Genomic DNA, 12,244 nt, shown 5'->3' on the forward strand with positions numbered 1-12,244 from the left:
GAAGGAGTTTAATTTCTTGGTGGCAGAGCACTAAATGTGCCACTGAGCATTACTTTTTGTATTCTTTTAATATAATCCTAAGAAGATACAGTGAATCAGAGGAAATGGAGCTACACCAGAATAGCAAATTAAAATCCCTCTTCTGTTTAACATAAATCAACATGGCAGAGCATTGCTTAAAGTTCTTTTCATAAAGATATTATCTAGTGTCAAAGCCTGTTTCCTCAATGAGAAACATATGGACCCATTGCTGGCCTGGTAACTTCTAGTGACCATTTTACTATATTGTATTTGGAAAGCATCTCACTGCAGAGCTAACAAAATTCACTGTTGAGTCTTGAGTTAGAAAACCACCAATCAAAGGAATTTGGAGTTCCAATTTATTTCTATATTTCCACCATAAAAGTGATTGCCAGTATTTATTAATTTCCTTATTCAGTGATATAGTGCAGTAACAAGCCCTTCTGACCCAACAAGCCTCTTAACACCTAATTAACCTACTAACCCATACATCTTTGGAATATGGGAGAAAAGTGGAGCACCCGGAGGAAACCCACATGGTCTTGCGGAGTACATACAAACTCCTTCCAGACAGCGTGGAATTGAACTGGGGTCACTGGCGTTGTAGTAGCATTACACTGCCATGCTGCTCAACGTTGTGAAATTTGTAACAAAACATTGTGACTGCTTTGACACTGATCCCATGGTACATTCGCTCTACTGGTCCTTTAGAAACTGGACTTTCTGAATTTGGCAGCCAAAATATAAACTTCAAAAGAAAATGTCCTGCAGATTTAGAGAAAGGCCATTGGCGCCTGGATTTCACTCAGTCATTACCTGCAAAGAAAGTGGGAGAAAAAGGTAGTATTCAGGTTCTGCTCCTGAAATGATTTTGGTTCTTTGTCTGAATCGTCTGTGAAGGGCTTTCAGCACTTTTTCCTCTCCTTTTTAAGTAAATAAAACTTGTCAACTTTGAATATAATAAATGTATTATGATTACTGCTAACTGTGAGAAACCAGCATGTCAGCCACCAGTTGTACCAATCCATTATAAAACTGCAATGTTTCCTCTATTCATTGAACTGTCATGTTCAATTTACTGTAACCGCCATTTATCTGTAAGCTCACTAGAATGGAATATGTGGATACTTGAATACTGTGTACTTACTGTTACTATCTACAATTGCTATTGTCTATAGTAAATAGCAGTAATTAATACATGTATAATTGTTGGTACTTTCCAGAGTTGTTTAAAGCTTAACTGCCCTACGTGGACATTATGTTGCAGTTATGAGACTCATTTGTGAGACAACATTTGGAATATCGTGTATAGTTTTGAGAGTGTAGAAGGGATTTTCGATGATGCTGCCTGGACGAGAGGGCCGGAGTTATAGGGAGAGGTTGGCCACATTGGATCTTTATTCCTTGGACCACAGAATGAAAGGAGACCTCATAGAAATCTATATAATCATGTGAGGCATGGATAGAGTGGATTGTCATCGACTTTTCAGCAGTGTTTTGGAGTCCAAAACTAGACGACAGGGCATAAATACAAGATAAGAGAGGAGAGATTTAAAAGAGACCTGAGTGGTAAACTAGATGGGCTGAATGGATTGTTTTTGTCTTTAATACTCTGTGGCTTCTTTACACCAGGAATAGTGAGTACCTGGAATGAGTTGCCAGGAGAAGTGGCCGTAGCAGATACAATTGCGACGTTTAAGAGACGTTTGGATAGGTGCATGGAGGGGAGAGGCTTGGAGAATACAGGTCAAACTTGGGAAATTGGGACTCACAGGGAAGATGCTGTGGTTGGCATGGACTAGTTGGACCAGAGACCCTGTTTCTGTGCTATTTTACTCTGACTCTGGTCTTACATATAAGGTTATGCTATTTGTAGCATACTAGCATGTCTGGCAGGGAAGGATTATTTAAGCATGCTAGTGATCTGCTTTAACAAGTGTCAGAGAAAGATTTTCACTGTGATGCTGTTGCTCAAGTGGATTGCACAACAAATTTATGATTCTTTTCCCATGTCTGGATTGTATAACAAATGCCTAAGTCATGTCATCAGCTGACAGTAATATTCTTTTATCATTAGAGATGCCAGAGTAGACAGCTTTAGTCTGAAGGTATCATGATTCCTGTTCACAGTGACCTGTAGAGTTTGTTGCCGTTGCCGAATAAGGCAGAACAGGTGTGGAATCCTGTCAGATTTGATCTACTGTGTTAGCAATACTATGGGGGAGTCAGAAACCTTCTTGAAGTTTCATGCAGTCCACAGCCCTTTGTGTTCTTTGCACTGAGTGCATCAGTACAATATGATACAAGATTGAATTATGTGCTTAGAACACATAATGATGAAATGTGAAAATGAGGCAGGCAGAAGTTCAGACAGCTTCCAGAATATTCTTCATAGATGTTGGAGTAGGTAATTTATTTTGTATATCTCAGGTAATAAAGGCTCCTGCAAAGACATCTCTTCATTCTAAGTGGTATTCTGGAAGTTTGCCTACTATCTCTGATACGATGTATTCTAAGGGGACCTCCTCCTAGTGCATAGTAACACACACTAAATGCCGGAGGAATTCAGCAGTCAGGTAACATCTATGGAAAAGAATAATGAGTCGACATTTCAGGACAAGACCCTTCATCAGGACTGGAAAAGGAGGAGGAAAAAGCCAGAATAAGGAGGTGGGGGAGGTGAAAGAGTACAAGCTGATGGGTGAAGCCGGGTGGGGTTGTGAAGTGAGATGCTGGGAGATGATAGGTGGAGAGTTCAAAGTAAAATTTATTATCAGTGCATACATGTCACCACATACAACACTGAGTTCCTTTTTCTGCAGGCATACTTAGCCAATCTATAGAACAGTAACTGAATTGTAAACTTTAAACTAACTGCAAATACAGATATAAATATCAATAAATAACAAGCATGAAAAAAAGCAATATAGCAGAGTCCTTAAATGAGTGTAGCTATCCCCTTTTGTTCAAGGGTCTGATGATTGAGGGGTAGTAATTGTTCTTGAACCTGGTGGTGCAAGTCCAGAGGCTCCTGTACCTTCTACCTGATGGCAGCAGTGGGAAAAGAGCATAGCCTGGATGGTGAGGATCTTTGGATGATGCTTTTCCACAGCAACGATTCATCTAGATGTACTCAATGGTTGGGAGGATTTTGCCCATATGTACTGGGCTGAATCCACTACCTTTTGTAGGATTTTCCACTTAAAGGCATTGGTGTTCCCATACCAGGCCGTTGTGCAGCCAGTCAATACACTTTCCACCGCACATCTATAGAAATTTGCCAAGGTTTTCAATGACATGCCGAACCTCTGCTGTCATGCTTTCTTCACAATAATATTTATATGATGGATCCAGGACAGATCCTCTGAGATGGTGACACCCAGGAATTTAAAGTTACTGACCCGCTTCACCTTTGATCCTCTGATGGTTACTGGCTCATGGTCCTCCGGTTTCCTTCTGAAATCTACAATCAGTTCCTTGGTCTTATTGACTTTGAGTAAGAGGTTGTTGTTATTACACCACTCAGCCAGTTTTCAATCTCCCTCCTGTATGCTGATTCATCACCCCCTTTGATATAGCCCACAACAGTGGTGTCGTCACAAACTTAAATATGGTGTTGGAGCTGTACTTAGCCGCACAGTCATAGGTTTAAAGTGAGTACAGCAGGGGGCTATAAGTACACATGCCTGCGATCCTCCTGTGCTGATGGAGATTGTGGTGGAGATATTTTAGGCGATCTGAACTGACTGGGGTCTACAGAAAAGGAAATCCAGGATCCAATTGCATAAGGGGGTATTGAGGTCCAGGTCTTGGCATTTATTGATTAGTTTTGAAGGGATGATGGCGTTAAATGCCGAGCTGTAATTGATAAAGAGCATCCTGATGTATGCACCTTTGCTGTCCGGATGTTCCAGGGTTGTGTGAAGAGCCAGTGAGATAGCAAAAGAAGGAATCTGATAGGAGAGGATAGTGGACTGTGGCAGAAAGGGAAGGAGGAGGGGCATCAGAGGGAGGTGATAGGCTTGTAAGGAGAGAAAGGGTAAGGGAGGAGCCAGAATGGGAAGGGGAGAGAGAAATTAGAAGTTGGAAAAATCATGCCATCAGGTTGGAGACTACCCAAACAGAATATGAGGTCTTGCTCCGTCAACCTGAGAGTGGCCTCGTCGTTCCAGTAGAAGCCTTGGACAGACATGTCAGAATGTCAAGTAGCATCTGGTTTGTCCAGAAGCCCTAATATCAAAACTTCATGTGACTGCATTTCCTGTGGACCTGGGAAGCTTTGAACCCACTCTGGAAACCACTAACTCCTACATAATTGGAAAAACAGATATTCATTGTGGCATGCCTGTTCCTCATACTCCAGATTTTAAGTGGAGTGGACTTTGTCTTATTTTCGTACCGTCAAAATTCAAATGTACTATGGTTCTTAATCTTTAGTTCCATTAGATCTGGAGCTGATGTTGTCCAGTAGGTTCTTAAGAAGTCAAGAATGAGGTGAAATTCACATGGTTACAGCTGTTTTATTAGATATTGATTGATTTCAAATGCAACCTTTTTTGAATCGGTACATCTGAAAACTCAGAGGTAGAAAAAATTGTGGTACCAATGTTGAGTATAAGGCTTGTCTATGTCATTATCAGGTAGATTGTCCTTGTGTGTAGGGAGGCTCATATGAGGTTGAACAGCTCTATTAATGAATGGCCCTTATACAAGTAATTAACATATATAAAATACAATAAAGCATACCAGAGTTAACAGAAAACATAACAAGTCATAACACTAAATAGCTCCAGTGCTCTGGGGTTGATTTGATCCACTTGAAAAAATATCACCTATTGGATAGATGTATCTTTACTACTTCCTTATGAATACGTTCCGCCAAATTAGATATGGCTTCAGACTCAACAACATTCTACCTATAACTGCACACTAAGCCCCCCCAATGGCTCATAGAAGTTCTAATGCCATACAATTTTGAAGGGCCATTTGATGTATTGAAGCCATTCCAGCAATGTCATTGCTTGCCCAATCTAAAGGAGCAGCAACATTTTAATTGCAATACCATACATTGGAAATAGGATTGCTGTAAATCAATTTCCTACCTAGATGTCACACTTGTATTTGGATTCAGGTTAGTAAGATGAGGTTTGTGTGTGTCTCAAAGCAGGGAAGAGATAACCCAAATTAAGACCATAAGGCATGGGAGCAGAATTAGGCCATCTGGCCCATCAAGTCTGCACCACCATTCAGTTATGACCTATCCTTTTATCCCCTCCTCAGCCCCACTCCCTGGCCTTCTCCCTGTAGCTTTTGATACCATGGCCAATCAAGAACCTATCAATCTCCACCTTAAATACACCCAACGATCTGGCCTTCACAGCTGCCTGTTGTACCAAATTCCACAAATTCACCACCTTCTGGTTAAAGAAATTTCTCTGCATCTCTATTTTAAATGCACGCCCCTCTATCCTGAGGCTGTACCCTTTTGTTGTAGACTCTCCCACCATGGGAAACATTCTTTTCACGTCTACTCTGTCAAGACCCTTTCAACATTCAAAAGGATTCAATGAGATCGCCCCTTGTCCTTCTAAATTCCAGTGAGTACAAGCCCAGAGCCATCAAACATTCCTCATATGATAACACTTTCATTCCCGGAATCATCCTTGTGAACCTCCTCTAAACCCTCTCCAATGCCAGCACATCTTTATGTGCAAGGGCTTCATCTCCACAGATAAAGTATGTGTTGTTCCATGAATTAAGCTGATTCTAAGTGATTGACAAGAACTTGCTGGATTGTGGTATTCTTATAATGAACTCTGTCAATGAAGATACCAGATACATTTTTCCATTTAGGACAGTAAGATGTAGTTACATGAACTATACCCAAGTGGAAGGATACACATAAAGGCGTCAAGGACTGGGAAAAGGCAAGAGAATGGGGTTGAGGGGGATAATAAATCAGTAGACTCAATGGGCCAAATGGCCTAACTATGCACCTATGTCTTACAATACCTTCTGAAGTGATGCAAAAGGTAGTCATTACAGTGAACAACTGAAAAGACTTGACTGCCTGATTTGTCACAGGCTCCAAGTTTAAGTGTAGATGTCCCAGGTGAAAACGTGGGTAAATTGTTAGATCTGGAGATGATGTTTTTTGGAAATCAAGATTGAGGCAAACATCTTCTGGTTACAGCAGTTTTATTAGATGTTCATTACGGCTGCCATGGTAGTATAGCGATTAGCGCAACACTACTACAGCTCAGAATGTCGAAGTTTAATTCCAAAGTCATCTGTAAGCAGTCTGTATGCCCTCCACATGGAATGCATGAGTTTTCTCAGGTACTCTGGTTACCTCCCATAGTCCAAAGATGTACCAGTTAGTAGGTAATTGAATTGACTTTAATACTTCATTCTTCATATACATGAGTAAAAGTCTTTACGCTACGTTTCCATCTAAATGTGCAATTTATAGTAATTTATAATAAATAGTATGTACAACAGGACAGTCAATATAACATAGAAACACAGTTGTGGCAGCATGAATTAAGCAGTCTGATAGCCTGGTGGAAGAAGCTGTCCCAGAGCTGGTTGGTCCTGGCTTTTATGCTGTAGTACCATTTCCAGGACGGTAGCAGCTGGAACAGTTTGTGGCTGGGGTGACTCGGGTCCTCAATAATCCTTTGGGCCCTTTCTACACACCTGTCTTTGTAAATGTCCTGAATAGCGGGAAGTTCACATCTACAGATGCGCTGGGCTGTCTACACCACTCTCTGAAAAGTCCTGTGATTGAGGGAAGTACAGTTCCCATACCGTGCAGTGATACAGCCAGTCAGGATGCTCTGAATTGTGCCCCAAAAGAAAGTTCTTGGGACTTGGGGGCCCATACCAAACTTCTTCAACCATCTGAGTAGAAAGAGGCACTGTTGTGCCTTTTTCACTACACAGCCGGTATATATACAGATCAGGGGCTAGCCTGTCTCCATTCCTCCTGTAGTCCACAACCAGCTTTTTTGTTTTTTGCAACATTAAGGGAGAGGTTGTTTTCTTGACACCACTGTGTCAGGTGATAATGACTTCTTCTCTGTAGGCTGCCTCATTATTATTTGTGATTAGGCCAATCAGTGTACTGTCATCAGCAAAGTTATTTAGCAGATTGGAGCAGCAGGTGGTGACACTGTCATGAGAATACAGAGAGTAAAGGAGGGGTTGTAAATTGTCCCATAGTTAGGCTAGGGTTAAATTGAGGGTTGCTGGGCGGCATGGTTCGAAGGGCCAGAAGGGCCTATTGTGCACTGTATCTCAATAAAATGAGTACAAACAAGTGATTATTCAAACATATAAGCAAGCACGTAGGGATGAATGCATATATATTGATACCACCTGTTTTTATTCCTGTTTTTCCAGTGCAGTATTGCATTGTTGGAAGTGCTGGCTTTTTGCATTAAATGCTCAGCTGAGGGTCCTCTTTGCATATTCAGGTGAACATGTTTAGAATTCATATTGAAGTTTTGCTTAAGTCTTAGCTATTTAAAGATTAACTGTAATTGTCAGATCCACGGTGTAGAGTCATAATGCAGAATGACACAGCTACAGGCCCTTTAGCGCTTTGAGTCTATGCTGACCATGGTGCCCACCCAGCTAGTCCCAAGTTCTTGCATCTGTCCCATTTCCCTCTAAGCCCTGCGTCTCCATGTACTATACATAACAAATACTTCTTAAATGATGCATTGTATCTACTTCAACAATTTGCTCTGGCAGCTCATTCCATATAGTCACCAGCCTCAGTGTACAAAAATTGTCCCTCTGGTCTCTTTTAAATCTTGCCCCTCTCACCCTAAACCTACATCCCTAATTTGAGACTTCCCTATCCTGAGGAAAAGAATGTTGCCACCCAGCCACTCATAACTTTTCTATAAGTTTATCCCTCATTTTCCCACACCTGTCAAATGGTGGTCATCTCCCTATATCTCAAGCCTTCTAGTTCTGGCAACATCCTTGTAAATCTTTTTTGACCTCTTTCCTTTAACAGAGTGTCAAAACTGCACATTACTTTCAAGTGTAATTAAATAATTCACTCATGACTAAGTAGTGAGCTCCTGAAGATATGGGCATCTTTAATGTGTAAGTAATGAATGAAGAGCAGTCTGGAAGGAAAATGCTGTAAGGACTTGGTATCCAGAGATGTGATCTACAGTATGCCCATAGTCCATACAATATGGGTAGATTCATTGAAGATTTGTTTAGTTACTGAATTATTGGAATGTCATTTATACCTCAAGCTAATTGTTTCCTGCTTTGTGTTAAACTAGTTTAAGTACTTGATTGCGTGGTAGCTTGCTTCACATAGAAAGCACGTACCACTAGGCTCAAGGACAGCTTTCCCCCGCTGTTATAAGACTATTGAATGGTTCCTTAGTACAACAAGATGGACACTTGGCCTTCTAATTTAGCTTATGCACCTTATTGTTTACCTGTATTCATCTTTCTCTGTAGCTATTACATTTTATTCTGCATTCTGTTGTTGTTTTACCTGTTTTTACCTCAAGGCACTGCATAATGATTTGATCTATAGAAGCGATGTGTAAGACAAGCCTTTTTTATCTCCATATATGTGACGATTGTAAACCAATTGCAATTCCAATTCTAATAACAAACTAATGTTGGCTATAACTATAGTGAAGCCAAAGTTTACGGATTTGTTTTTTAACATAGCAATTGTATTTCCAGGATCTGGCTGATGCTGTGCATTGTCAACATACCTCGCCTGTAAGCTGTAAAATATGCAGTGTGGTGGGCCCAACGACACTGACACGAGAAGATCAAGTGGCTCTACTGGACCCGTGCTTTCACCCAGTATTGTCACTAAATTATGGTATGATTAGTTGTACATTTTTAGCAATTTTTTTGCAGAAATAAATCTGAATTTTTTTATTGTTACGTTACATTTCTGTTTTTATCCCCTTTCCCTGCTAAATAAAGTGGCTCTGCCTACGGTTCTTCCCAGCAAGTTCTCGCAGCCCTCTGGTACACCATCCAAATGGGTACTGAAATGATTGAGTGTGAATGCTGTCATGAGCTCTATTTCCCATTTATAAGAGTCATGATAGGAATCATGAGCAGAAATCCTGTTTTTTTCCCTTATCCTTTGCCTCTCTAAAAGGTATTTATCCCCTGTGAGGAAGTGAAATCGTACAGAACCCAACGATTCTGCTTCAGATTTCTAACATGCACTCCAACTCTCATGGCTGGGGTGAGCTATGTCAGCACCAAACCAAAAGTTAGACAAGTACTGTGTGCCTTAGTGCCACAGAGATGATACTTTAGTCAGTTTGCTATCTGAACTTGATATACAGTGGTTAATTGAAGCAGCTGCTTATTTAAGACAGCTCTTTAAGAACAAAAACTAATTGAGAAAATAACCAGGATTCCCTTCATTACTTGAGACACTATGCCACATAACTGGGACAGGTGACTTCCTAAACAGTTCCTAACTAGTGTCAATCACATGAAATTATGTGGCTGTTAGACACCTCACCTCACCAATTTTTAATGGCATCAGTTGTGTGTGTTTGTGTCGCTGATAGTTGGTGAGAAATAAGCAATAAGAGGCTAGAGTGGAGAATAAAAGAAGAGGGAAGGGGAAAGGGAAAAAAAATTACTGGAAGGGGAAGACGATGTTCATGCCATCAGGTTGAAGGCTACTTAGGCGGAATATGGGGCGTTGTTCCTCCACCTTGAGAGTGGCCCCATCGTGGTAAAATGGAAGACTGGACCGACATGCCGGAATGGGAATGGGGATAGGAATTAAAACGGTTGACCACCGGGAAATTCCACTTTTGGCAGATGGATCCCTCCCCCAACTTACATCAGTCTCACCAATGTAGAGGAGGCCACATTAGGAGTACCAGATACAATAGACAACCCTATCATATTCACAGCTGAAGTGTTGTCTCACCTGAAAGCACTGTTCAGGATCCTGAATTGAGGTAAGGGAGGAGGTAAATGGGCAGTTATAGCATTTCTGTCGCTTGCAGGGATATGTGCCGGGGGGAGATTAGTGGAAGGGATGGATCAATTGGAGTAGGTGGAGGTAAAGATGTATTTGGTGGTAGGATCCCGTTGAAGATGGCAGAAGTTGTGCAGAATGATGTGTTGGATGTAGAGGCTTATGGGTGGTAAGTGAGGACAAGTGGAACTCTTTTCTAGTTAAGGCAGCAGGAAGATGGAATGAGGGCAGATATCCAAGAAATGGTGGAGATGCAGATGAGGGGCAGTGTCAGTAGTCAAGGAAGGGAAACATGTTCTTGAGTCATAGTCATTAAGGCAGGTTACTACATTCTTCTTGGGCACCGGTATGATTGAAGCCTGTTTAAAGCAGCCGTTTTGCTCAGAGAGCCAAAGCAAATAATTAGATATTTGTCTTCATTAGTCAGAACATAGAAACATAGAAAATAGGTGCAGGAGTAGGCCATTCGGCCCTTCGAGCATAGAGTACAAAAGCACATAGGTTATAGTACAACATTATGAAACATTGGTTAGGTCACAACTGGAGTACTGTGTACAGTTCTGGTCTTGATGCTTTAGGAAGAAGGTGGTTGCAGAGGATTCAACAGAATGGTTGCTGGGGGGCAGTACCTCTACTATGAGGAGAGATTGGATAGGTTTTTTTTTCCTTAGAGTGGAAGGAAAACCCCTCCTACCCCTCCTCACAGTCCCTCACCCTGCTTTCATGACTATACCCCTTCCCCACACGAAACCACCACGGTAGGCTTCACAGCTGAACAGGTGAGAAGACAGCTGAAACGTCTCAACCCAAGCAAGGCTGCAGGACCGGATGATGTCAGTACCAGGGTGCTCAAAGCCTGTGCCCCTCAGCTATGTGGAGCACTTCGCCATGTATTCAACCTGAGCCTGAGGCTCCGGAGGGTTCCTGTGCTGTGGAAGACGTCCTGCCTCGTCCCTGTGCCGAAGACGCCGCGCCCCAGTGGCCTCAATGACTACAGACTGGTGGCATTGACCTCCCACATCATGAAGACCCTGGAGAGACTTGTTCTGGAGCTGCTCCAGCCTATGGCCAGGCCACACTTAGATCCCCTCCAGTTCGCCTACCAGCCCCGACTAGGAGTTGAGGATGCCATCGTCTATCTGCTGAACCATGTCTATGCCCACCTGGACAAGCCAGTGAGCACTGTTAGGGTCATGTTTTTTGACTTCTCCAGTGCGTTCAACAATATCCGCCCTGCTCTGCTGAGGGGAAGCTGACAGCAATGCAGGTGGATGCTTCCCTGGTGTCATGTATTCTTGATTACCTGACTGGCAGACCACAGTACGTGTGCTTGCAACACTGTGTGTCTGACAGAGTGATCAGCAGCACTGGGGCTCCACGGGGGACTGTCTTGTCTCCCTTTCTCTTCACCATTTACACCTCGGACTTCAACTACTGCACAGAGTCTTGTCATCTCCAGAAGTTTTTGGATGACTCTGCTATAGTTGGATGCATCAGCAAGGGAGATGAGGCTGAGTACAGGGCTACGGTAGGAAACTTCGTCACATGGTGTGAGCAGAATTACCTGCAGCTTAATGTGAAGAAGACTAAGGAGCTGGTGGTAGACCTGAGGAGAGCTAAGGTACCGGTGACCCCTGTTTCCATCCAAGGGGTCAGTGTGGACATGGTGGAGGATTACAAATACCCGGGGATAAGAATTGACAATAAACTGGACTGGTCAAAGAACACTGAGGCTGTCTACAAGAAGGGTCAGAGCCGTCTCTATTTCCTGAGGAGACTGAGGTCCTTTAACATCTGCCGGACAATGCTGAGGATGTTCTACGAGTCTGTGGTGGCCAGTGCTATCATGTTTGCTGTTGTGTGCTGGGGCAGCAGACACCAACAGAATCAACAAACTCATTCGTAAGGCCAGTGATGTTGTGGGGATGGAACTGGACTCTCTCATGGTGGTGTCTGAAAAGAAGATGCTGTCCAAGTTGCATGCCATCTTGGTCAATGTCTCCCATCCACTACATAATGTACTGGGTGGGCACAGGAGTACATTCAGCCAGAGACTCATTCCACCGAGATGCAACACACAGCGTCATAGGAAGTCATTCCTGCCTGTGGCCATCAAACTTTACAACTCCTCCCTTGGAGGGTCAGACACCCTGAGCCAATAGGCTGGTCCTGGACTTATTTCTTAATTTACTGGCATAATTTACATATTACTATTTA

At 42.5% G+C, this 12,244-nt stretch overlaps 2 protein-coding genes across 4 annotated transcripts in view; one reads left to right on the forward strand and one right to left on the reverse strand.

Moving 5' to 3' along the window:
- The window catches only part of kansl1l (KAT8 regulatory NSL complex subunit 1-like), a 106,442-nt gene that overhangs the window by 70,782 nt on the left and 23,416 nt on the right, over positions 1 to 12,244 (forward strand). For all 3 annotated transcript variants that reach the window (XM_063051507.1, XM_063051508.1, XM_063051509.1), the window contains exon 7: positions 8,749 to 8,893. In XM_063051507.1, coding sequence (XP_062907577.1) covers positions 8,749 to 8,893 — 145 coding nt within the window. The remainder of the gene's footprint in view (positions 1 to 8,748; positions 8,894 to 12,244) is intronic.
- Positions 1 to 12,244, reverse strand: part of rpe (ribulose-5-phosphate-3-epimerase) — an 83,611-nt gene that overhangs the window by 17,267 nt on the left and 54,100 nt on the right. The window lies entirely within an intron of this gene.

This window comes from Mobula hypostoma, chromosome 6 (assembly GCF_963921235.1).
Source record: "Mobula hypostoma chromosome 6, sMobHyp1.1, whole genome shotgun sequence".
NCBI classification, from domain to species: Eukaryota; Metazoa; Chordata; class Chondrichthyes; order Myliobatiformes; family Myliobatidae; genus Mobula; species Mobula hypostoma.